Source organism: Mastomys coucha, unplaced genomic scaffold (genome assembly GCF_008632895.1).
Source record: "Mastomys coucha isolate ucsf_1 unplaced genomic scaffold, UCSF_Mcou_1 pScaffold6, whole genome shotgun sequence".
Classification (NCBI taxonomy): domain Eukaryota; kingdom Metazoa; phylum Chordata; class Mammalia; order Rodentia; family Muridae; genus Mastomys; species Mastomys coucha.
This window is the reverse complement of record NW_022196912.1, coordinates 69,826,742-69,854,171: the sequence shown is the minus strand read 5'-3', so window position 1 is coordinate 69,854,171 and position 27,430 is coordinate 69,826,742. Positions and strand designations below refer to the sequence as shown.

The window sequence follows — 27,430 nt, the reverse complement described above, 5'->3', positions numbered from 1 at the left end:
TACTCCCACCCCCAGCCCCTGCCACTCAGGCTTCCTGGAATCCACTCATCTGGCTCCTTTCTCTGAGCTTTCTTGGTTTTTTTGTATGTGGGAGGGTTCAAGACAGGGTTTCTCTATGTAGCCCTGGCTGTCCTAGAACTCACTGTGTAGACCAGGCTGGCCTTGAACTCAGAAATCCACCTGCCTCTGCCTCCCAAGTGCTGGGAGTAAAGGCATGCGCCGCCACTGCCCGGCTGTGAGTTTTCTTGTTCTAGAAACTAATATAAAATCCTACATTTTGTTGTATTTGGTGCCCAGCCTTTTCATTTAGCATAAGTGTTTTCAAGATTCATCCATCTTATATGCATCATGTCCAATTCCTTTTGAGATAGATTATCTGTATATAGCCCAGGCTGCCATTAAACTCACCCTTCCTGTGCTTCAGCTTTCCTAGTGATGGGGTTATGGGCATGTGCCTCAATGTTCACATTGTGTGCATGCATGCGTCTGTTTATGCCAAAGTGCATGGGGTCATTGAATAGCTTCCAGGAATAGATTCTTTCCTTCTGCCATGGGGACACAAGGTTGAATTCAGAAAGGAGAAGAAATTTTATTCAGTATAGATATCTGGCCATGTGAAAAATGGTTATCTTTTTTTTTTTTAAGATTTAGTTTTATTTATTTTATGTGTATGAGTACACTGTAGCTGTACAGATGGCATGGCTGTGAGCTATCATGTGTGTGTGCTGCTGGGAATTGAACTCAGGACCTTCTGCTGGCCCCACTCGCTCCAGCATAAGCGTAATTCACTGTAGCTGTCTTCAGACGCACCAGAAGAAGGCGTCAGATCTCATTACAGTTGGTTGTGAGCCACCATGTGTTTGCTGGGATCCGAACTCAGGACCTTCGGAAGAGCAGTCAGTGCTCTTACCACTGAGCCATCTCGCCAGCCCCATGATTATCTTTTTTAATGTGTATATGGTGTGTGTGGTTTGTATGTGTAGATTGATTCCAAAAACTAGAAGTGAAGTTGGAGCTAGAGGGATTACGGCAAAAGCAAGTGACAATTTTTTTTCTGTCACTGAAAGTTGATACAATAGTAATGGATTAAGTAGTATTTTAATTAGTAAAGGAGTCAGAAATTGGTCCCATATAATCCAGAAGTTTTGTGCAGAGTAAAAAGAAGCCAAATTAGGACTGGGAATGTGTCTTATAGTACAGTTCATATAATAAGCCCAAGTTTGAACCCCAGCATTCTAAAATAACAATTATAATAGTAGGTTTTTGGCTTGGGGGTTTTTGTTTTGTTTTGCTTTGTTGTTTATTAAGGGAACACCAGAATGGTGGTTACAGAATTAGGGAATAGAAAAATTTCCAGATATCAAAAAAAAAATCACTAGATTTATGATAAAAAATAAAAAATGTGGTCAAGAGACTTACAGAATTTAAAACATTGGCTTTTTGAAGAACTATAGGACTCATTCTAGGTGGTGTTATATACAAATACTTGATTTTTTTCTTTCTTTTTTTTTCCTTTTTTGATTTTTTTGACACAAGGCTTCTCTATGTACCCCTGCCTATCTTAAAACAATGTTTACCAAGCTGGCTGCATACTCATAGAGATCTGCCTGCTTCTGCCTCCAAGTGCTGGGGTTAAAGACATATGCCATCATCCCCTGGATGATACTTGATTTTTTTTTTTTTTTTTTTGGAAGCAGTTACTTTAGTTAAGAGTGTAATTACTGACTGGGTTATTGCATGTGCCTGAGTACTCCACAGGCTGAAACAGATGAATCAAAAGTTTGAGGCTAGCCTCATATACATATTGAAATTCTCTCTAATGTAATTCCTAAAAGACAATTTAGACTCACTAGATTTAAAAAGATAAATAATTGTATTAATCACAGTTCTCCAGATAGAAAATATATTTGCAGATGATGAAGAGAGAAGCAGATGTAAGAGAATTGGCCCCTGGGTTCCAAAAGCATAGTTCTCACACTCAGCTATCTGACAAGTGGATTACCGGAGGCTGGGAGTATAACATTGTGGTCCATATCTGAAGGCAGACTCAGGAGGCTGAGGGTGCAGTTGTCAGTCTCAAGCTGAAGGCCTGTCTGAGAACAGCAGGAAGGGTGCTGCAGGACCAGAGCCCAGAGATCTCAGAGCTCTCTTCTTCCAGGGTGGAGTAGGTGACCAGCAAGAAAGTGAGTTTACTGGTTCTCTGCCTTTTGTTAAGTATGATATGGGAGGAGTTAACTGGGTTTTAGCTGCCAACATAGAGGGCAAATCTGCCTCCAGTCCCACTGATACACAGCTCCATCTCCTCTGGAAACACAGCGGAAATCATGCTCTTTTGTTACTGTTATTGTGTGCAGTACTGGAGGTCGAGCCCAGTGTATGCTGGCAGGCACTGTACCAGCTGGGCCATGTCACTAGCTCAAGAATCAGACCAACTGAATTTTAAAATTAGATGTCATGTTTTCTTTTTAATTGAATTATTTAGTTAGCCATAGTCTTCAAAACATAGACTGTGTAGTTTATGAATGAATTTGGGTTATATTGCTAGTAAGATATGTCTCTTTTAGACCCTGTTACAACTAGACACAGAACTCATCTAACATGACTTGCATTTTGTGATTCTGTGTTTCAGGCTGCAATGTAGAATCTTGGAAGTCCTCCCTCCATTGCATCAAAATGGTTTTGCTAATGGACATATGAGCAGTGTTGATGGAGAAACGATTGTCATCAGTGACAGTGATGACTCAGAAACACAAAGCAGCTCTTTTCAACATGGGTGAGTAGTTTGTCCTTTAGCTAGCAGATTGGTGATCGTCTATTGAAATATAAATTTTCTTTTCTGCCTTTCCTTTTCTAGTCATACTGTGGTATACTATCCTTAAATTATCTGTTTCAACAGCAGATGTTAGAATTTTCAAAATGTAAACCTAGTTAGCTGCTTAAGAACAGTTCCCCTAGCCGGGTATGACAGCGCACATGCCTTTGGGCTCAATAGTCAGACAGTCTCTCCAAAAACCAAACAAAACAGTTTGTTTCTTGTTTGCTGAGGATTGACCCTAGAGCCTCACAGATGTGGGCAAGCCCCAGCTACCACACAAGATGGTCTCACTCTCTGTTCCTGTGATTCCTGTCAACCACTCACTCTTCTGTTGTTTCCACACTGTCACACAAGTAGCTTTCCAGGCTGGCTTCTTTAACTTGAGCATATGCATTCAACTTTTCACTGTGTCTCTTTTATAAGAACCTTGTATGGAATAATACTGCATTATCTTAAAAACTTATTACATTGTTTTGTTTGTTCATGCGTGTTGGTGCGTGTGTGCTACAGCTTGCCTAGGGCAGTCATAAGATATGTGGGATCCAGTTTTTGCCTTCCACCATGTGGGTCTGGGTATAGAACTTAGGTCATCAGGTCCTTGGGGAAAGTGTCTTTGCTTGCTTTGTCACCTTACCAGCCTAATACTCTACTCTTTATACCCTGTTTTTCACTTAGCTACTGAAGGACATGTTTGTTTGTTTGTTTTGAGTCAGAGTTTCTCTGTGTAGTCCTTGCTGTCCTGGAACTCACTCTGTAGACCAGGCTGGCCTTGAACTCACAGAGATCCACCTGCCTCTGCTTCTCAAGTGTTGGATGAAGGACATTTTTTTTTGCTTCTGTGTGTTGGCAATTTCAAATAAAAACTGATGTGAACATATATGGCAGGCTTTAGTGTTGGTGTAAGCTTTTTGCACATTTGGGTAAATATCAAGGAGTATGAATGCTAGATCCCAAGGGTGTATTTTGGTTTTTGTTGCTAATTTTTTTAAAAATTTTATTTTGTAGATATGTATAGTATTACATGCATGTGTGTACAGATATATGTTCACATATTTGGAGGCCAGAGTACAGCCTTAAGTTCCAGTCCTCCTCATATGTCATGTCTTATTTTTTGAAACAGGTTTTCCCATTAGGACCTGGAGCTCACTGGGCTGGCTGGGCAGAAAGCCCTGGAAGTTTGCCCTGTCTTGCCTCTCTAGCACTGGGATTCCAAGTGCAGGCCACTATATTCCCCTCTGTTACATAGGTGTTAGGGATCAACTGCAGGTTTTTATACTTGTACAATAAATACCTCCCCCACTGAGATAGCTCTCCATCTACTATATTTAGTTTTAGCTGTTTTCCATGGTAGCTGTACCATCACCAAATCACTTCATTTTACTCCTTGGCCATATATGCGTATAGCCATACCATTATGCCATTTAGTCCAACTTCAAAAGTCTCCATAATATATAACAGATTAAAAGTTCAAAAATTCTTTTGAAGTTCAAGCAATCTCTTATCTGTAATCTGTAAAATCAAAATGAAAAAGGAGATCACATACTTCCAAAATATAACGACACAGGATATACATTGTGGTGCCAACAGAGAAGAACGGGAACACAGTAAGGAAATACTGGGCCAAAGCAAGATGAAACCAGCAGGGAAAATGCCAATCTCTGCATCCCCATGTCTGATGTTGAAACACTCTTCAGTTCTCCAAGTCTTTTCAGCTCTGTTAACTACAACACTCTTCTCTCTCTTTGGCTGTTTCCACTCTCTGTTAGAGCAGCTCTCCTCTGCAGGTACTCCAGTTCTCTGGCATCCCCAACATTTTGAGGTCTCCAAGGCATCTAGGCTTCACCTTTATGACTTCACACAATGGCCTCTCTAGGCCTCCATGCAGGGAACGAACATCTGTACTCACGCCTGGCCTCAGTGGCTTTCCTTGGCTGTGGAGGGAGATTCCATAACCCCATTTCTTCTATTCTTTGACTCTAAAGCCAGAACCCCATAGCTAAAGCTGCCAAGTTCTGCTGCTTGCTGGGGCTGGGACATGGCCCCCTTGTTTCATCTTCACCAGCTTTCTGGGTTTTTGTTGTTTTGTTTTGTTTTTGTTTTTGTTTTTTCTAGAGAATGGGTCTCTCTGTGTAGCCTTAGCTGTTCTGGAACTCAAGCTGTAGTCAAGTTTGGCCTTGAACTCACAGATCTGCCTGCCTGTCTCTGCAACCAAGTGCTGGGATTAAGGGCATTCACCACCACCACCTGGCTAGCTTTCTGTTTTCAATGGTTTCCTTCACTCCCTAAAATTTGGCTGTCCAAAAACTCTATATAAACCAGCCTGGCCTCAAACTCCGAGATCTCCCTGCTTCTGCTTTCTGAGTGTTAAGATGAAAGGCTGCAACCAGCACACCAGCTGCAAGCTTTGTGTTTTGTCATTCCTTTTATAAATTGAAACATAGTTGGGTAGGCTCTTTTCCTGAGGTCCTTTATTCCTTCAAATGTCAGGCTTTCCTTCAATCTGTTTATCTCCTTGAACACTAGACTTTGCTCCATCCCACTTCCTGGTGCCTCCTTTCTCCTCAAAATGTGCATTTTGTATTTTTCCTTTCTGTGCTTGCTCCTTTTCGTTACAGATATGTGTAAGAGTGAATACTGGTAACCACATAGTCCATACTAGGCCATTTTGAGATTTCCTCTGCTAAAGCAGTTAATCCAAAACTCTTCAATTTAGCCTCAGGGAGACTTTTGGGACAAGGGCAGAAAGCAGCCATATTCTTCACCAAAATATCTTAACAACAGTCTCTAGGCCACATATTAAAATTCTTCTCTGAAACCTCTTGAGCCTAACCTCAATAGTTCAAGTCATCCTCGTACCACTGTCTTTCCATGTTCCTACTAGTAAACCCCATGAAAGCTTTCAACTGCTTTTCTAATCCAAAGTCTACATTCCTCCAAACAAAAGCATGGCCAGGCCTATCACAGCGATACCCTAGTCCCTGGTACTAGCTTATGTCCTAGTTAGGGTTCTACTGCTGTGAAGAGTCACCATGGTCATGGCAACTCTTATAAAGGAAAATAGTTAACTAGGGATGCCTTATAGTTCACATAAACATAAAGTTGCATTCCTTCAGAACAGTCTGGACATGGACAGTAGACTGATCACCCAAACACCATTTCTTCATAGATCAGTGTTTATTGGTTAATAGTCATCAAGATTTTGGAGATCAGATCTCTACCTCTCCCCCTGTCTCCCCTCCCCAAACATGCACACATGCTTCGTTTTAGAAATTATTTCTTATATATGGGTGTTTTGTCTGCATGCATGTTTAAGAGAGCATCTAATCCTCTGGAACTGACAATTGTAAGCTGCCATGTGGGTGCTGGTATTTGAAGCCAAGTCCTCTGGAAGGACAGCCAGTGTTCTTAACTCTTGAGCTATCTTCTCAGCCCCACACACGCTTTTTAAACTACATTCCTCAAAGAATCCCTCTTGGTCCTTCCCATCACAAAGCACAGTTTGTGTATACCGAAGCTTTGGACATCTTCATAATCTTTGACTCTGTTCAATTTGTTTCTGTTTTAAGACAGGATCTCACTGTGTAGCCCTGGCCTGGATGGCCTGGAACTCACAGAGATCCTTCTGTGTCTGCCTTGTAAGTGCTGGAATTGTAAATATCTAGCATCATGCTTGGCTCAGAGCCTTTGAGACTTTAGAATAGGTGGAGATAACACTAGAGCCCTTCTGTAGCACACATAAGAAGTTACACCATGAGTTTAGAATTAATTTATTCATCCTAGGTATTTCAAGTTTTTTATGAAAGTTAACTTCTTGGCTCTTTGTAGTACTAGATAAACATTTGAACTGTTTTAGAGGTGATGAAACCAGAGTATGTAATTGTTACCCAGTGGTCCTAATGGTCCTATCAGTAGCCAAATGCTGAAATTTATCTATAACCACAGGATCTCTGAAAACTGAGCTAAACTGATAGATAATCTTGGCTAAAATATTCACAGCATACTGTCTGAGTAAGGTGTAGCAAGTATGGGTAAGTTTATTCAGTTGATTTCCAGACAGTATAGTTAGGTTTAGGTCATTTCTAATATACTCTGCTGTATGATAAAGCTGCCAAAAAAACTTTTTAAAACTTTTTATTTATTTTCTGTGTATAGGTTTTCTGTTTTTGTCTCCATGTTTGTCTGTGCAGCGTGTGCTTGGAGGTTGGAGTAGGGTGGAGAATGGTGTTGAGTTTCCTGGAACTGGGGTTTACAGATAGTTGTGGACCAATATGTGGGTTTGTGGAATTGAATCTGGGTCCTCTCCAAGCGTGAGCAGCAAGCTCTCTCAGCTGCAGAGCCATCGCTCTCCCCCAAACTGTTGCATGAACCAAGGGCTTATGGGGCCATCTCTAAACAGAAACCATCTAGAGTTGAAGTAGGCTGAAAAAATCATTACTAAATATATTGAATAATATATTATCCTTGTGGTGATTGTAGGAGCAAAAGGAGAGGTAATTATTTCAGAAACCTCTGGATAAAAATATAATGCATACTTGTTAATATATTAATATGTAACTATAATAATAATTATAATTATATTGTAATATAATTAATGTAATAATGATATAACTATACAGATAATATATATAAATCTTTGTTTTCTTGAGATAGGAGGATCCTTCTATGTTAGCTCAAGCTACCATCAAACTTACTATAACTTAGTCTGGGTATAGACTTGCTATCCTCCTGCCTCCGTCTCCTGAGTACTAGAGTTATATATATATGCTCCACCTGACTTATTTCAAGATTTTACATTCATTGAATTCCTTATTATAATCTGGCTGTCATGATAACTGGATTGTTATGGCAGTCCAAAGTTAAGATGATGTGGTCTTGTGGGGGGAAGGTTTGGTATACAGGATTAGTTCTTTCCTTCTATGTGGGGCACAGGGCTGGATGATATCAAACACCTTTACCTGTTCAGCCATCTCAGCAGAGATATTTTTAAAGAACTGGCCCTAATTGTTCTGTTATTTGTAGTTCTATGTATGAAAGTGTAATACGTAAGTTGAGGTGAGCATTAAATATAATAGGTATGTGTGAGCATTATTGTAAATAACTGTCGATGCTGAAGCAGCGCTCATTTGTGGGTTCTCATTGCAGAAGAGTTAGAGTGAACATAACTTGATAATTTCTTAAAAAGAAACTTGTATATTGAAAATACAGGGGGGCTGGAGAGATGGCTGAGCGGGTAAGAGCACTGACTGCTCTTCCGAAGCAACCACATGGTGGCTCACAACCATCCATAATGAGATCTGATGCCCTCTTCTGGGGTGTCTGAAGATAGCTACAGTGTACTTTAATAAATAAATAAATCTTAAAAAAAAAAGAAGAAGAAGAAAATACAGTAGATGTTTTTGGTTACTTCTAGACTATTGAAATTTTACTTTTTCCCCTTTATCAAATATAAATACATTGCTTTTTGGTAGAAATTATATGTGTATATATACATATGCATATGAGAGAGAAACATTTATATAAAGTAACATTTTGTTGTGAGTAAATAGAATAAATTGTTCCAGTATCCATGGAAAATTTCCAGGAACTCACTAACACCCTTTTCCTCAAATAAAGAAGTTGCAGATGCTCAATAGAGCTCCTTATATGAAGTGGCATAGTATTTGCATATACATGTGTACTTAACTCATCCATAGATTACTTGTAATTTCAGATACACTGTACATGCTATGTAAATAGGCATTAGACCGTACTGTTTAGAGAATAGTGGCAGAGAAAAACTTTCTGTACCCTTAGTATAGATGCACATGCCTCCCCACCCCCAAATACTTGGTTTTTTGAGACATGGTCACACAATGCAGCCTGGAGCTCCTTATGTTAGATCAGGCTGGCCTTGAACTCATACAATTCCATTTGCCCTAGCCTTAAAGGGCTGGGATTACAGATATGTACCACCACATCTGGCCCACATACTTTTAAGTGTGGTTAACTGAGGGCTGATGAGATGGCTCAGCGGGTAAGAGCACTGACTGCTCTTCTGAAGGTCCTGAGTTCAAATCCCAGCAACCACATGGTGGCTCACAGCCATCCGTAATGAGATCTGATGGCCTCTTCTGGTGTGTCTGAAGACAGCAACAGTATACTTACATATAATAATAAATAAATCTTTAAAAAAAAAAAAAAGTGTGGTTAACTGAATCCCCTGGTATAGAAGGCTGACTAACTGGACCAGCGATTTAACACCAAGAATAATGTTTGGTGTTAGCATGTCACTGTACAAATAGAAACCGGTCTGTCCTTGTCAGTTCCTTGCTGTGGTGGGTCAGCAGCAACAATTGAGATACTTAAGTTCAGTGAAATTTCTTCTCTGTGTAGACCTAGACATGGAGTAGCAAGAGAGGAAAGTAACACAAATGGAAGTCAGTTGAATATTCTTCCTATTTGGTAGGTAAGTTGTAAGAGGAACTGTTTCTGTTGCTCTCTGACTGGTCGTAATGCTTCCTTAGAATGCAGTCAGGATTTTATCCCAAAGGAAGCTTTCATGTAAGGGCTACAGCAAAGCTCCATAAATTGTAGTGTCACCACCTCTGACTGAATGAATCTTTCTCCTCTGATCCTGCTTCTTGTGTTAAATGTGCACACTTTTACCTCTGATTCTTCAGTATTTCCTCTTCCCCTGAAGGTGTTCTGAGATTTACTTGTGGGTTGTTCTTCGTCCCCATCATTACCACCACACACACCTCCTTCAATACTAACTTCTTAGAAGGCTGATCTAGTCAATTTATCAAGAATCACTGCCCATAGAAGGTAGTAAGTTTTTGTGTTTAGGGTTTTGGGTTGTTTTTTGTTAATTTGTTTGTTTTGCTTGCTTGCATTGCCAATCATTTTGATTTTAGTGGTTGGTGACCTTTGTCATTACAAATAGTATCTAGCATACTGTAGGCTTTCCACCACTGAGTGAATGGTGAATGAATAGATACACCCCAAAGGTTAGTGAGAAGGTAGTTGGAATGGGGATTAACTGTGGTTTATTTGCCTTTTGTGTGTGTGCTTGAACTAGACAAGTATTCTACCACTGACCTATACTTCCTTTTTTAAAGTATATATTGACTATACTTTTTTACTTTTTATAGCCTTGATCTTATGCCTCAACTTCCTGAATACAGGCCTCAAACACTAGGCCCAGCTTGCCACTATGAAGAAAATGTACAAGCAATTGCAATAACCTTATTTCCCCTTTCTTTTCCAGATTCCCAGGCTAGCTTGCAACTCTCTGTGCCCCTTAGGCTAACTTTGGCTTCCTGACTCTCACATCTGCTTCCCTAGTGCTGGGACTACCATGTGCCTCTGGGCCCACTTTCCCTTTGTCTTCCTTTGACATTTTTTTTCTCCAAATTTTTTTGACAAAGGAGCTGGAGATAGCTCAGTTGGTAGAATACTTACCTAGCGTGCATGAAGATGTGATCAGTTCCCCAACCACATTCTGTAAACTGAAATAGGTGGCACATGCCTATAACTCTGCACTGGGAAGGGGAAGGCAGGAGGAACCAGAGTTCCTCAGCTATGGAGTGAGTTCTGTATCATCCTTAACTATGTAATGAGTTCAAAGCCAGACCAGATTACCCGAGACCTTGTCTCAAAAAAAAAAAATTCTAATCTAAATGGTGCTAAGTACTAACTTATTTCCCGCTAATTTATTAATTAATTCCAGTACTAATTTTACCAGAGGAAATTTTATTGAATGAATAATTAAAATGCCTACCTAAGATTAAATTATGCCTTACAGTGTTTTGTCTAATACAATGTAGAAAGGCTATGTAACTTACAAAAAAACTTAGTTAAAATAAAAGCACATAAGATTGTATTATATCTGGCATAGTAGAGCACACCTTCAATCCCAATACTTAGGAGGCAGAGGCAGGATGCTCTTTCTGAGTTCAAGGCCAGCTAGAGCTACATATGAGACCCTGTTTCAAAAGAAAAGAGAGAAAAGGAAAGATTCTATTACTATAGTGTGCAAAGAAATGAAACTTTAAGGACCTCATGTTTTCAAAGGACTAACTGATTTGTCTCTGTCCCCTCTTCTTTTTAGGAAGAAGAAAGATGCAATCGATCCCTTATTATTCAGATACAGGGTTCAGCCCACTAAAAAGGAGATGTATGAGTCTGCTGTTGTTAAAGCAACACAAATCAGGTAAAACTCAGTGCTTGACATTTGCCATAAAATTAATTTTTAATTGTTCTCTTCCCTTTTGCCCCACATTTCACTCAGGTAATCTAAGAAAAGTGATGGATTAGGTAGAGCCTGAGTCAGAGGTGCCACCTGCTTTTCTTCTGGAGGAGCTTTGGGGCTCAGGGCGCATTTCTGAAAAGTGTTTCTCTGAGTAATAGCCCTGGCTGTCCTGGAACTTGATTTGTAGCCCAGCCCTCAAACTCAAAGATTTGCTGCCTCTGCCTCCTGAGTGCTGGGATTAAGTATGTGCACCACCACCTGCAGTTTGAGATCCTACTTTATTTGAAAATAAAACAAAGAGCTTTTAAACATTTAGTGTTTGTGTGTGTGCATGGGCACACACATGCCGTGTAAGACATAGAGAGATCAGAGCACAGCTCGTCAGAGTCCCGTCTTCTGTCATATTGAATTCCAGGGATCAAAATTAGGTCATCAGGCTTGGCATCAAGTGTTGTTGCTTGCTGAACCAGGTCACCAACCCAGATATATCACCTTGTATAGTTGCAATGAGGTGTGTGATTGGCTTGTCAGGCCACACCATTAGTTTAAGATCTGTAGCAGGTATGTCCAGTGGGCCACATATATCCCAGCATTTAGCCCAACAAAATCATAAACTTACTTAAAATGTTACAATTTATTATTTTAAATTTTATTTTAGACTTTTTATTTTAGAACTCAATTGTGTGGTTCTCTCTAGGATGAACTTTGTAGCTGTCAGTGTTGTATAGCAATGTCAACAGGTGGAGCATGCCTAAGGTACTGAGTACTAATCAGGTTAGCTAATGAGTGTTAGTGACTGGGATGTGGAGGCCACAGACATACCCTTACTCACAGTTGGCTTCTTTTGTTTCCTTTTGTCCTTAGTTCAAAATATAGATAGCAGGTACAGCTTTGTTTCCTATTTAATATTGTTCATTTTTTCTATTTACCTTTTGGCTTCTAGTTTATAATTCCTCTAGACCTTGGTTCCATCCCTACTGGCTCATTTTCTTTTTTATATTTTTTATTGATGAGCTAAAGAATTAGAGTAAGAAGTTTTGCTTGACAGTATAATAGTAAAATAACATACAACTCCTTGGTACAACTCTTCAGTTGTTTTTTTGTTCTTTTGTTTTTGTTTTTTGTTTTTTCTTTACTTTTTAGATTTTTTTTTATTTCATGTGTATGAATGTTTTTGTTAGCATAATGTGCCTAGTCCCCACAGAGGTCACAGAAGGCTTTGGATCTCCTGAAGCTGGAGCTACCATTGTGGTCTGTCATGTGGATAAGGGGAACCCAGTTTTTCTACAAAGCAACAAGTGCTAGAAACCACTGAGCCTTCTCCAGCCTCTAATTTACAGCTCTTATTGGGTTCAAAAGTGCTGTCTTGTTCACTGAAAGAGATTTGCTACACTAGAGAACTCACAACAAATAGAGCTTCACTGCTAGTGAAATGTCCTATGTACTGTTCAGTGATAGCTAATTGCCACTTATAGCTTTTGAGCCCTTATTTGTAGCGAAAATGAGGAACTAACTTTTTAATGTATTTATAAAAAGAAAATCCATTTGCGCTCACTGGCCACCGTGTCAGACAGTGCAGACTTCAAGAATCAATGTGTCATTGTCAGTAAGTTGCTACCTTCTGTTTGCCAGCTGCTCTGAAGTCCTGGGCAGCAGCTGGGCAAAAACCTTTAAAGACCAGGAAACAAATATAGTTTGTTTCATGTCCAGGGATGGTTATTGACAGAGAAGCTTTCTACTTTTGTTTGAAAGGCATGTACCAAATTTAATTAAAACGTTTACATTTTACCAGGATTGTTGTGCTGGGTTTGTTTCCCTTTTTTGTTTTGTTGTTGTTGTTGTTGTTGTTTGTTTGTTTTTGTTTTTGTTTGACTTTTGGTTTTGTTTGTTGTGGCGTTTATTGCTGCTCTTGCTGCTTTCGAGGAAAATCAAAGGGATAATTAAAATTGCTTGTTTGAAATCTAATTCTCTTTAACTTTACCTTGAATTTGTTGCTAAGATCTCATTATATTTTGCTTACAGTACCCATGTGAACAGGTGATTAGTTGATGCCCTATCATAGCTAATCATTTTTATTTTAATTTTTCTACTAATTTTAATTTTTTAAGTAATATTTTAAAAACAATGCTATTTACTTTCTCTGTTTTTGATCAACAAATACATACATTGTTTTTATAATGAGCTTTTTATAATTGATCCATTCTAGTTTTTCTAACTTCTGGCATAATTCCTCTGTGTAGAGTTTCTAATAAAGTTTACTAACTATCTTTAAAGTTTACTATCTTTAAAGGATGAATATTCTCACTGTGTAGTCAAGTTTCAAGTGTATAGCGATTTTAGAGTTCTGGTTAAGTTGTTAGTACTAATATTACCTTTTTCCCCTAACATCAGCCGGAGAAAACACCTATTTTCTCGTGATAAACTAAAGCTTTTTCTCAAGCAACACTGTGAACCACAAGATGGAGTCATTAAAATTAAGGTAATGAAAATAACGAAATCATATATTGGGAAGAAAGGAAAATAACAAATGTATAGTATTATAAATTTATAGCTGGGTGGTGGTGGCACATGCCTTTAATCCCAGCACTTGGAAGGCAGAGACAGGCAGATTTCTGAGTTCGAGGCCAGCCTGGTCTACAGAGTGAGTTCCAGGACAGCCAGGGTTATATAGAGAAACCTTGTCTTGAAAAAACCAATAAATAAATAAGTAAATAAACGAATAAATTTGTAACATTGATAAAATGATATTTCAAAGGTGACTTAAATAGCTCTCATTTTATCTGGGGAGCTAATCTTTAGTACTTTTTAAAAGTGTTTTTTATTGAATTGGGTACTATTTTAGAATTATTAGGTAGCTCAGTTACTACCACATTTTATTATATAGATGATCAACTAAGACAGATGAAAACAGGTGGAATACTTGGAAAGTTGTTTAGTGACTTACGGATTTTATCTGCCTTACAGAGAACAGAAGGAGTCAGAATAGTGCTAAATAAATGCTCAATTAAGAGAACTAATCAAGCCGGGCAGTGGTGGCTCATGCCTTTAATCCCAGCATGTGGAAGGCAGAGGCGGGTGGATTTCTGAGTTTGAAGCCAGCCTGGTCTACAGAGTGAATTCCAGGACAGCCAGGGCTACACAGAGAAACCCTGTCTCGAAAAAAACAAAAAAGAAGAAAAGAAAAGGAAAGAGAACTAATCAAAGGCATTCTAGACCAAATATGAGCCCCATATATTTTTTTTACTATGGCCATTAAGAGGGAGAATAAAAAATTTTTATATATTTAAGACTGGCTTTTAACTTACAGTCCTCCTGAATTCTCCTATTTGCCAGATTATAAGCATATATGGTTTATGCCTATATAGACATATATAGGTGTATATGGTACTAGGAAGGGCAAGCACTGGATGGACAATACCTGCAGTGGGTACAATAAAGAATTGAGATTTATTAGAATACATAAGCATCCTAGTGGGAAACTGGGAAAGTTGGCACAATTAAAATTTAATGTTTGCTATATAAAAACTTGAAAGCATTATTAAAGTATAATAAACTATTTTTGGCCTTTTTTGAGTAAATTTATAAGTTGAGCATCCCTACCTAGAAAATCAAAAATGCTCATAGTCCTAAAGCTTTTTTATTTTAAACCTTGTTGATTATTGCAGTGGCTCTATGTATGGAAATATCTACACTGTTAAGTGTGGATACATACAAAAAGTTTTAAAGTATCATAAAGGAGTTGGAAAGATGACTTAGCAGTTAAGAACACTGGCTGCTCTTGCAAAGGACCCAAATTTGATTCTCAGACCCACATGATGGCTTACAACTGTCTATCTCCAGTTCCAGGGTATCCAGCATCCTCTTCTGGCCGCCTTGGGCACTGAATGCATATGGTATACAGATCTGTGTGTGTGTGTGTATATATATATATATATATATATATATATATATATATATATATATATATATATATACAAAGAAATAAATAGATCTCAAAATATTTCAAAACATCATGCAAATAACCTTTAAAGTATGTAAAGGTATATATAGGTCAGGTGCAGTGGTACAATATGCCTGTAAGCTCAGGTTGCTGAGGTAAGAGAATTCCAAGTTTGACTGTGGTATACTACATACAAGTATCCTGTCTAGTCCAGTATCCTATGTAAATGAATTTCACATTTAGACTTAGCTTTTAACCCCCTACACACACACACATGCAAGGTATATTCTTGTATATTTGCAAACATTAAAAAAATCTGTAAAAATATGGAATCCTTAGGCTCTGGGCATTTCCAAAAAAGCATGATCATACTGTATTTGAGAAGAAAGCATTCTGGTACTCATGCCATAGTATGAATACATGATCATCCTGGTAGAGTCTAATGTAGAAATGTAATGGGTTCTTGATCTGTTAGAATGATCAGAATCAACAGGGTTTTAGATGCTAACACTTGTGTTCTACCAACAAATCATATAAATTGTCTAGTAGAACTCTTCCTGTTTTGTTAATACTGACATTTTTGTAGCTCCTGGACCATTTCTGTGAATGACATTTTTCTTTGAGGTTAAAAATTATAATCTGTCCACTAAGTCAAAAAGTCTGGGGTTGAACATACTCTAAACATTGTTCTAAACAAATTTTAGATACAAGGTAAAAGGTAAATCTCAAATGTGGTGAATATCTTAGAACCTTACAGCTCAGATAAGAAGAAAATCGGCTTCTTAATTTTTTATTTGGAACTTTATAGACCAACTCATATTAATCTATAAAGTATTTAAGTCATTACCTATCCCCGACAAAGAGTCAAAATGTTCAGTAGTTTAAAATAGTTGATAAAGATTTACTGTAAGCCAGGTAGTAGTAATCCTACTCAGGACACAGGCAGAATTGCATGTGTGAAATTAGCCTAGACTTCACAGAGAGATTGTCTCAAAAACCATTGAAGTACAGCCTTATTACAATGAAATACAATGTCTAAAAATGGTTCTTATTTTGGGCTTGTACCACAGTAAGAGCCAAGATTTTAAGCTCTACTAAATACAAAACAAACAAACAAAGACTTTATATATTTATGATCATTTAAGAAAATACTAGTAGTCATATATTATTTTAAAATATACAGTTAATATGTTTGGAGTTATTTAAAATTTATATTGAGAAAAACGTATGTATTTTCAGTTGCTGTAGACAAGCATTTACATAAGACTGTTAAATTGTTGTTTTATATCAAACAACTTTTATAATACTCATTTTTATTGTTATATTTTATAAATTTTAAAGAATATGACAAAAAAGATATTGTAGGTATTGAAGGGAAACAAGAATGTGATTTAATTCTATTTACTTAAAATATGTTTTTAAATGTTAACAAATTCAGATAAATTGAAATCATGCAACTTTTCTCATAATGCAATAAAACTTAAAAAACAACACAAAGGAGAAAGACTTTTTTTGGAGTGCAGAAACATTATATTGTGTTTTATAAGTAATATGCAATTATTATGTGCCAAGTAAAAGCAAAATACCAGGGTTTTTAAGTGTACAACTTAAATATTTTCAAGCCAGGCGTGCTGGTGTATACCTATAATTCCAGCACTCAGGAAGTAGAATCAGGCAAATGCCTGAATTTAAGACCAGCCTCATCTAAAAAGCAAATCAAAGGTCGTCAGAGGTACAAACTGAGTTCCTAACTCAAAGTGTATGTGTGTGTATACATATATATTTTTTTCTTACATAGAAAAATTTAGATAAAATTGGTAAAAACAAAACAGGTATATCTGTAGAGATGGTTCACTGTTAAGAGGTAATTACTGCTGTTACTGAACTTGGTTCCCTGCATCCACACCCCATGTTAGGTACTTACAACTGCCTATATGTAACCCCAGCACCCACCTTCATATATGCACATACCCATACAACAAACACCTGATAGTAAAGATAAAATAAATCTAAAAAACACATTGAAATCGCTTTTAGAATGATCCTTTTCTGTAGAAAATCTGTAGAATCATTGTTGGTATTTTGTGGAAAGGTGGTTTGGTTTTGTTAGGCTAAGTCTCACATAAGCGCTTCTTAAAGCTACTGTGAAGCCAAGAATGACCTTGAGCTCCTGAACTTTGAGGTCCTGTCTTGCAAATGCTGGGATTACAGGCATGTATCACAATACTCAGTTCATAATAAACTTTAATTAGTTTTCTATCCGGTATCTTTCTGATGAATTACTTAATGTAGAAAAGGATCATATAAAACAACTGCATTTGAAAGACAATGTTTTTGGCTTAGTCTTTAACAGCAGTAATAGTGGTCATATGACATTCGAACATATTGTATACAGTACACTAATGTGTTGTCACTGTACCCTGTGTGTTTTTATTTAAGGCATCATCTTTTTCGACATATAACATAGCAGAGCAAGATTTTTCTTATTTCTTCCCTGATGATCCACCTACATTTATCTTCAGTTCTGCTAACAGACGAAGAGGAAGACCTCCCAAACGAATATCTTTTGGTCAGGTAGGCAAAGAAAAGCCTAAACTACCCTTAGTTGTTAATAAAGCAGTATTTGTAATCAATGACATTTTTAGTTCCCGTCACCGCTATACCCTGTAAGAAGAATACACTTTTACTTCATGTAAGAAAACCTGAGTGTGTGCTGTGCTCGCTTGATGGTGCTCAGCACTAAGATTTGTCAAGTTTCCAGTATGGATTCATGTTCTCAGAAGACAAACTTTATACCAAGGCAGGAATAAGTATACAGGAAGTTACTAAGAAAAACAAATGGGGGCTGGCGAGATGGCTCAGTGAGTAAGAGCACTGACTGCTCTTCCAAAGGTCCTGAAGTTCAAATCCCAGCAACCACATGGTGGTTCACAGCCACCCGTAATGAGATCTAACACCCTCTTCTGGTTTGTTGGAAGACAGCTACAGTGTACTTATGTATAATAAAAAATAAATCTTTGGGCTAGAGCAAGCAGTAACTGAATAAGCGGAGTTGACCTGAGCAAACAGAGGTCCTAAAATTTAATTCCCAACAACCACACGAAGGCTCACAACCATCTGTACAGCTACAGTGTACTCATATACATAAAATGAATAAATAAATCTTAAGAAGAAAAACAAGTGGGATGAAAAAGTTCAGGAAATCAGAACAACACTCAAGTATCCAGAACAGTTCTGCCCAGTGGGCTTTAAGAAAGGCCTGAAGGAAACAAAAGAGTTGGTGGTTTGAAGAAGAGCTCCCATGGAAGCATATATTTGAATGCTTAGTCATCAGAGGTTACCAAAGCCTATACCAGACCCAGTGTGTCTGTACCTATGGATCAGGATGTAGCTCTCAGCTGCTGTTCCAGAGTCTGTCTGCATGTTGCCCTGATAATGAACTAAACCTCTGAAACTATAAGCTAGCCCCCAACACAATGTTTTCTCTTACAATAGTTGTCGTGGTCATGGTATCTCTTCACAGCAATGGAATAGTGGTTTAGCCATAGGGCAAAAGGGTGGAAGGGTACTTGAGACATGAACATGGTTATAAGAGACTCAGCATTGGTTTGCAGAATGTTCTTCATGCACATAGCATAGCAGATCTATAAACACATAGAGAGATCTAATGGGCTATGGAGCAGAATGTATATTCTTGAGGCTGCAATTTGTAAATCAAATGGTTTTAATATTCTTTATATAATATCCAGTTTCTTTATGTAGTTATTAAAAATAGACTTTAACCATAAACTGGTGGCCTAAATCCAAGCTAGTAACAATCTACTGCTGTCTCAGGGTGTGTAATGAGACACCTAGAATGCACAGTGAATCTCTAAAGAGATTTTAGAGTAGAAAGATAAGATAAAGGCAGTATAGGATGAAAAAATGTGTCAGTTACTTCCCAGTTGACCTTTGTTTTAGCAGTAAAGAATTTTCCTTCATCAGATCATTGTCATATCCACACAGACACCATGGAAGTGTCTGGAAGTGGGCAAACTAATAACCTATGCACATCTCAGAGCTGGAAAGAGCATATTTGGTTTATTCTGACCCTGGATTCTCTTTCCTTTATTTTTGTTTTCACTTACCCTCCTTCTGTATATACTGGTTTGTTCTTTTCTTCTGACTAGAGGTTGTTGATAGCTATAATGATTTGCAAGCAAGCTTCCACTGCTTCTAATAGCAGTTTGGAGGGTATTTGGTATATGTGATGGTTTGTATATGCTTGGCCCAGGGAGTGGCACTATTCAGAGGGGTGGCCTTGTTGGAGTAGTTGTGTCACTGTAGGTATGGGCTTAAGACCCTCACCCTAGCTTCCTGGAAGTCAGTCTTCCACTAGCAACCTTCAGATGAAGATGTTGAACTCTCAGCTCCTCCTCACCATGCCTGCCTGGATGCTGCCATGTTCTTGCCTTGAGGATAATGGACTGAACCCTGAACCTGTAAGCCAGCCCCAATTAAATGCTGTCCTTTTTTGGTTTTTTTTTCTTTTTTTCTTTTTTTTGCTTTTTTTTCAAGACAGGGTTTCTCTGTGTAGCCCTGGCTGTCCTGGTACTCACTTTGTGGGCCAGGCTGGCCTTGAACTCAGAAATCCGCCTGCCTCTGCCTCCCAAAAACTGGGATTAAAGGCATGTGCCACCACCGCCCGGCTAAATGCTGTCCTTTTAAGATCTGCCTTGGTCCTGGTGTCTGTTCACAGGAGTAAAATCCTAAGTCAGAAGTTGGTACCAGGAGCTGGGGTATTGCTATGATAGGCCTGACCATGCTTTTGTTTGGAGGAATGTGGAGTTTGGGACTTTGGAAAGCAATGAAATGCTTTAAGTTGGGTTTAATGGGCCATCCTAGTAGGAATATGGAAGATTCTGTTGCTGAGTATGATTTGAACTGTGTAGACTTGGCCCAAGAGGTTGCAGTGGGCCGGGCAGTGGTGGTGCACGCCTTTAATCCCAGCACTTGGGAGGCAGAGGCAGGCAGATTTTCTGAGTTTGAGGCCAGCCTGGTCTACAGAGTTCCAGGACAGTGAGGGCTATACAGAGAAACCCTGTTTCATTGGAGAAGAATTTCAGTATGTGGCCTAGAACCTGTTTCTGTGGTATTTTTGTGAAGAATGTGGCTGCTTTTGCCCTTGTCTGAAGAGTCTCCCTTAGTGTAAAGTAAAGAGATTTATATTAGTTGCATTGACAAAGGAAGTCTCCAAAAAGCCCAGCAGAGACTTTTTCTCTGGGTAAGTCTCACGAAGAGTGTTTTAATCAAGTGTAGCAAGCTTATAAAGGAAAAATATAAAATATATGGTTCTAATATTAAAGGGGTACCAGGAAGTGAAGTGGAGCCAAATCCCATGTTCTAGGAGATAACAGATTAAGGGAGTGGTATTTTAGGAAAGATCCTACCCAGCTAAGTTTAGATCCAGGCATGGTGGTACACACTCTTGGGATTCCAGGAGATAAAGCCAAGCAGATCTCTGAATTCAAGGCCAGCCTGTGACAGAGCAAGTTCTAGGTGAAGAAAAGCTTAAATCCAGGGACGGTGGTACACACCCTTAATCCCAGAAGACAGGCATGCAGATCTCTTGTTCAAGGTCAATCTACAGAGCAAGACCCAGGACAGCCAAGCTTAGGCAGTGAAGGAGCTAGAAAAGAGGAAGCTAGTGATAATGTAATAGAATAAGGGAGCCATGTTCCAGCCCCAGCAAGCAGCAGAACTCGGCCGCTTTGGCCATGTGTCTCTGGCTTTATATCCAAGAGAAGGAGACTACTGGGACAATTGATGCTTGTTAGCTGGAGCTAAGAAATTAGTGGTGATTAAGAAGAGACCAGCATCCCGGAGGTGAAATCTTCTGGGAAGTATTTTCTGAGAGCACAGAGAAGCTGTGTTCCAGAGATAGCCAAGGTTGTACCTAGTAACATGTAAGAGTCACCTAGGTGGTACTGGTTTTAAAGGCATGAAGGGGTCATGAAGAACAGCTGAGGCTTTGTATTCTGAGAGGCCAGGGAAGGCCATTGGTGAAGGTGCAGCCTCAGTTGCAGTTGATGGCCCAGAACTAAAGGGCCATGCAAAAGAGTTGAGTCTGGCACCATGAAAAGAGCCCATGAGAGGCTATTGTTGAAGCCTAGTTGCAGCGGAAGACCCCAGTGTATTGGACATACCAGTACCATGGCATGACCACCAAGAACAGCAGCATCAGTGGAGTGGCAGAACTGGAGAAGTAATGCCAGGCCTTAGGAGGACCCCAGAAGATGCTGTGTGGATTCCAGTCACTGAAGAAGCTGTAACATTGAAGCTGCCTTGGAGACCCCAAGATGTTGAAGATGCCAGAGCTGTGAGTTACCTGCTGAGGAGAGCTGCTAACACAAAGTGGAACCAGCCCAGGAGAAAGAAGTTTGTTGCAGCTCAAGGGGAGGTCCCAAGGCCTGACACTATTACTGAGGCTATGGAGCAATCACAAAAAGGGACCTAGCATGACTGCCTTCCAGAATACCCAACAAGCAGCTAAAAGAGTCAGAGGCAGATAATTGCACCCAACCAATGGACAGAAACAGCTGACTCCTGTTGTCGAATTAGGGAAGCCTGAAAAAAGCTGAGAAGGATGATCCTGTAGGACCAGCAGTCTCAATCTGGACCTCTGAGATCTTTCAAGCACTGGACCACCAAGCAGGCATCATACACCAGCTGATATGAGGCCTCCAACACACATACAGTAGAGGACTTCCGGCTCTGTGTTCATTCAGAGATGATGCACCTAACCCTCAAAGAGAATTTATTGTAGTGTCTTGGTAATTTCTAGGCTCTTGTTAGGTGTTTGCTGAATGAGTTGCCTGTGCTATAAAAAGAATAAGGAGGACAGATACTGTTTCTTTCTTGCTGTCTTCAGTGGAGACATCCAGTTGTTCCTTCTTCTGACAAAACCTTGTCACTTTTCTGTAAGCTCCTCCAGTCCTTGTGGATGAAGGGTGTTTCTCCTTCAACATAGTGACCAATTAATTTTGTTTAGAATTTCCACTTCAGAATTTATCCAAATTTTGAGACAAGGTGTTTACTTAGAATATTGAACCTTAGCTGTTAAAACCTTTCTCATATTTTACTTACTTGGAGCTGACTTCCCTGATAAACTATACATGAGGGGAGGGTCCAAGTCTACCTTGTTTATCATTGTTATTTAGCACTGGCCTAGTGCTTACCAAGTACTTAAATATTAAAATGACTTGTATGTTTTGTTATATTACAGTGTGAAGTAATAAATGATGACTAGAGAGTCAGCTGTGGTACAAGGCAGAGGCAGGATGGTCACAGCATGCTGAGGCCGTCTGAGATCTTGTCTATATAGAAAGTTCTGGGCCAGCAAGAAGCTACATAGCAAGAATACTGTCCCAAAATAAAATAAATATTTGGGATTGCTTAATATTGACCACAGAAAAAATCTTTCTGACATGTCTTTCATATTCAATGTTTATATTGTCTGGATTATAAAGTAATTTTGAGGATTTATTATTTTTCTAATGTGTAATTTTTATTGCTCTTGATATATTACCAAAGTATTGGATGTTTTTCTAATTTATGTAAGTGTGATGTATGTGTATATAGAGCTCATACTCTACATATCACTATGATTAGAATTACTAATTTATCCACTTATACTTAGAATTCATTTTAATATTTACAAAAAGCTGTAATTGGTATGGGTCTTGCTGGTTTTCTGCTGTTCTGGGCATCTGAGCCCAGAGCTTCAAGATACTTATGTGTCTTGGTATTCTACCACTGACCAGTGACTGTAGTCCTGATGAGAGCTTTTGATGTTTGGGGTTTTTTTGTTTTGTTTTTTCCTTACTAAGAAAACTTGGCAGATCATCAGTTTATGTAGTTTGTGATTTATGACTTTAGTTTCTTTATTTTTAGGAAGACAACATTGCTAGTAAGCAGACTATTGCAAGATGTCGAAGCAAAGCTATTAAAGAAAGAGACAAGCTTCTGAAACAGGAAGAAATGAGGGCACTGGGTGAGTTTCAACATTCTCTCCACGAATTTCTATGGGCCCAAGTGAGGAATATTTCTGAATGATATATCTCTCCTCAAATATTAGTGTCATTTTTTTTCTGAATGGCCCTTATTCATCTAAGTATATCATTCCCTAGTAGACCACTTAATGCTAGATTGAACTAAAGTTGTTTTCAGGGCTTAAAAGCTGTTGGAGGCCATGGCATCTGAGTTCTATCTGAGGCCTTTACTGACGCTGCCTCCTGGCTTGAGTGCATCTGAATCTATTTCACAGGTGGGATTCTAGATTAATACATTCCGGTTGTGAGGGATGTGATTCCACATCTTAATAAGCAGGCTACTTAATTATCACTTTGTATATGTTTTAGTGTCTTTGGTTTTAAAGGCAGGATATGTTTGTCCTAGTGTGGGTAGCTTACTATTTAATCAGTTACCTGCTAGCCCCTCAAGAATTTGTGAGTCTCTGCTAATCTCATTTAACCTAAATTATTTTCGAGCCTCTTTTGTTAGACTTTTTTTTAAACCAAATTTTTGTTTTTGTCAGTGTATAGTTTTCAATTTGACCTTCTCCACAGCTTTGGAAAAGGCTAAACTAAAACGAGAAAAAGCAGATGCTTTGGAAGCACGAAAAAGGGAAAAAGAAGATAAAGAGAAAAAGAGGGAAGAATTGAAGAAAATTGTAGAAGAAGAGCGACTAAAGAAAAAAGAAGAAAAAGAGAGACTTAAAATAGAAAGAGAAAAGGTATTCAGTATATTAATATATAAGTATAACTGATTCTTACATATAATATAAATTTACATACTTAAATGGATCACTAATTCTTTAAATTCTTTTACCATTTTCATTCACGTTTTTGAGCCTGCATAGAACACAGATAAAAAAATTAATCCTCCAGTGGACTGGAGAGATGGCTCAGAGATTAAAAGCACCTCTAACAACCACATGGTGGCTCATAACCATCTATAATGAGATCTGGTGCCCTCTTCTGGTGTGCAGGCATACATTCAGGCAGAATGCTATATATATAAAGAAGGAAGGAGGGAAGGAAGGAAAGAAAGAAGGAAAATAAAAAAGGAAGGAAAGAAAAAAATCTGAAAAAATTTAATCTCCCTTTTGCTTCACAAAATTTAATTACTATTTTAAGGTTCAATGTATTTGTATGCTTTTTCACTCAAAATTTAAAATTCAGGTGGGAGAGATGGCTTCATGTTAAGAGCTCCAGAAGACCTGAGTTTAATTTCTACCAGCCACATGGCAGATCACACCCATCTATAACTTCAGCTCCAGGGAATCCATCATCCTCTTCTGGCCTCCACAAGCATCAGGCATGCATGTGATGCTGAGACACACACACAGGCAAAACCTCCATAGACATTAAAGCAGTGAATCTTTCTTTCTTTTTTTTTAAGATTTATTTATTTTATTTATATGAGTACACTGTAGCTGTCAGAAACACCAGAAGAGGGCGTCAGATCCCATTACAGATGATTGTGAGCCACCATGTGGTTGCTGGAATTTGAACTCGGACCCCTAGAAGGTCAGTCAGTACTCTTAACTGCTGAGCCATCTCTCCAGCCCCCAAGTGAATCTTTCTTAAGTCAGTGGGCTAGAGAGATGGATTAGTAGTTAAGAGAGCACTTGCTGTTCTTCATTTTTTTTCCTAATGATTTATTTGTTTTCATTTTATGTGTGTCAGTGTTTTGCCTGTATATGTCTGTGTGAGACCTATCTGTTCTCTGGAACTAGACTTACAGACACTTGTGAGCTGACAGGTTTAATCACTTACCTGCTAGCCCCTCAAGAATTTGTTGAGTCTCTGCTAATCTCATTTAACCTAAATTTTAGAGCCTCTTTTGTTAGATTATTTTGATGCTAGGAATTGAACCCAGATCCTCTGAAAGAGTAGCCACTGCTTTTAACTCTCAGGCATTTCTCCAGCCCCATACTTGTTTGTTTGGTTGGTTGGTTGGTTTTGGTTTTGGTTTGTTTGTTTGTTTGTTTTCCTTTTTCTGCTTTGGTCTTTTGAGACAGGTTTTCTCTGTATAGCCGTGGCTGTCCTGGAACTCATTTTGTATACTCACTGTATAGGATGACCTCAAACTCACAGAGATCTGCCTGCCAAGTGCTGGGTGCCCAGAAAGAATACTTGCTGTTTTTCCAAGAGTTCTTGATCTTGGTTCCTATAACCCATGTTGTAGCCCAACTCTGGAGTCACAACTCTGACTCCAGTTCCAGGGTATCTGATGCTGTGTCTGGTCTCTGTAGGCACTGCACACATGAGATATATACACAGACAAGCAGGCACATACACATCATTTTTTTACATTTTTTTAAAAGTTACAAGGTGGAGCATGATTGAAGACACTGATAGTGATCTCTACAGTTCCCCCCTACACATCCAAAACCTAACTAACTAAATAATACTTTGATTCGTTTAGTTCTAGTCTTTGTTCTTGGCCTTAAAAACTAAAAACAGGGTTGGAGAGATGGTTCAGTGGATTGAGGGTATTGGCTGCTCTTGGAGAGGACCCAGGTTTGATTCCCAGCACCCACATGGCAGCTTACAACCATCTTCATGGAACCCTAGTTCCAGGGGAATTTTTTGTTTGTTTTTAATTGAGACAGGGTTTTGTATAACCTAGGCTGGACCCACATTTGCTCTGTAGCCAAAGATGGCCTTGAATTCTTGCCAGTACCTTTCAGGTACTAGAATTACAAGTGTTTGCCACCAAGCCTCATTTTATACTGTGTTAACGATTAGACTTGACTGTTGGGCAAGCACTGTACTAGCTGAGCTGCCTAGCTCCAGTATTTATTAACAGTTCTTGGGTGATATTGATGGGTAAATTTCTTCTAATAATTTTTATAACCTTTCTTGCTAGGAAAGAGAGAAATTACGTGAAGAAAAGCGAAAATATATGGAGTACTTAAAGCAGTGGAGTAAACCCAGAGAAGATATGGAATGTGATGACCTTAAGGTATGAACATGCAGTGCTTGGCACAGATGTATTTAATGTGTCCTATGTGGCTTTGCTGATAGAATGGTTGGTTGGGCTGGGCATGATAACACATGCTTTAATCCAGCAACTGGTAGGTAGAGACAGGTGGATGGATCTCTTGTGAGTTTGAGGCCATCCTAGTCTACATACTGAGACCCTATCTCAAAAAAAAATTGGGGGTGGATGGGGTTTATTTGTTTGGTTTTTGGCAGTGGAAAAGGTCTTACTCTGCAGACCAGGCATCCTGGAGCTCCCATCCATCTGTGTCACTCTTCTGAGTGCTGAGACTGCAAATCTATAGTGGATACCTAGCTAAAAAGGTTTTTCTTGATAGAAGTGCATCTTAGCTTTCTAGGATTGCATTGTTACTGTAGTAGTGGTTATTCTGCCAAAATAATTGTGATACCGGCCATCCAGTAACTGCTGTGGTCAGGCATGCATTTAGGTTTATTTGGGTTAAGAGACTAAAGATTTCATTTATTTCTGGAAATAATCTAAAAGTTTCTAAACCTTTAGACATTGCATGTGCTATTTAAACTTGCAGGAACTTCCAGAACCAACACCAGTGAAAACTAGACTACCTCCTGAAGTCTTTGGGGATGCTCTGATGGTTTTGGAGTTCCTTAATGCATTTGGGGAACTTTTTGATCTTCAAGATGAGTTTCCTGAGGGAGTAACCTTAGGCAAGTACTCAAGTTACCTGTTTCTTCGTGACAGTTTACTCTGACATAATGTATTACTTGATTTTTATTTGTCTTAGTTAGGGTTTCTAGTGCTGTGATAAAAGACCATGACTTAAAGCAACATGGTGGGGATGGTGAGGGTGGGGGTTTACTTTGCTTGCACTTCCACACCAGTCCATCATCAAAGAAAAGGAGGGCAGGAACTCAGGGCAGGAATCTGGAAACAGAAGCTGGAGCAGAGGCCGTGGGGAAGTGCTTTTTACTGTCTTGCTCATCTTGCATGCTCTTACCACCCAGAACCGCATGCCTGTGGGTAGCATCACTCCCAGTGGTCTGGGCACTCTCTCATCAACCATTAATCAAGAAAGCGCCCTATAGATAGCTACAGGCCATGTTATGGAAGCATTCTCTCAGTTAAGATTCCCTCTTCCCTGATATGTGTAGTTTTGTGTCAAGTTAACAAAAAACAACTGGCACACTAAAGATGTACAGGAAACACACACACATACACACACATATTCTATGAGAGCAGATGGGGTACAATATAGAGCCAGAAAAGGACCAGTTAGAGAGAGAAAGGAAGATAATCAGGGATGGTGGGGAGGTGAAATGCAAACACAGAATTATATACATGCTTGAAAATGTCATTAAGAAACTCAGTCTTGCTGGGCAGTGGTGGCGCACGCCTTTAATCCCAGCACTTGGGAGGCAGAGGCAGGCCGATTTCTGAG

The 27,430-nt window shown here is 39.0% G+C and overlaps 1 protein-coding gene across 1 annotated transcript in view; it reads left to right on the top strand.

Annotated features, from left to right (window-relative positions):
* The window catches only part of Baz1a (bromodomain adjacent to zinc finger domain 1A), an 88,735-nt gene that overhangs the window by 25,797 nt on the left and 35,508 nt on the right, over positions 1-27,430 (top strand). The window contains exons 3-10 of the mRNA XM_031357717.1: positions 2,630-2,773; positions 10,905-11,006; positions 13,437-13,524; positions 17,425-17,559; positions 22,918-23,017; positions 23,592-23,758; positions 25,900-25,995; positions 26,561-26,699. Coding sequence (XP_031213577.1) covers positions 2,630-2,773; positions 10,905-11,006; positions 13,437-13,524; positions 17,425-17,559; positions 22,918-23,017; positions 23,592-23,758; positions 25,900-25,995; positions 26,561-26,699 — 971 coding nt within the window. The remainder of the gene's footprint in view (positions 1-2,629; positions 2,774-10,904; positions 11,007-13,436; positions 13,525-17,424; positions 17,560-22,917; positions 23,018-23,591; positions 23,759-25,899; positions 25,996-26,560; positions 26,700-27,430) is intronic.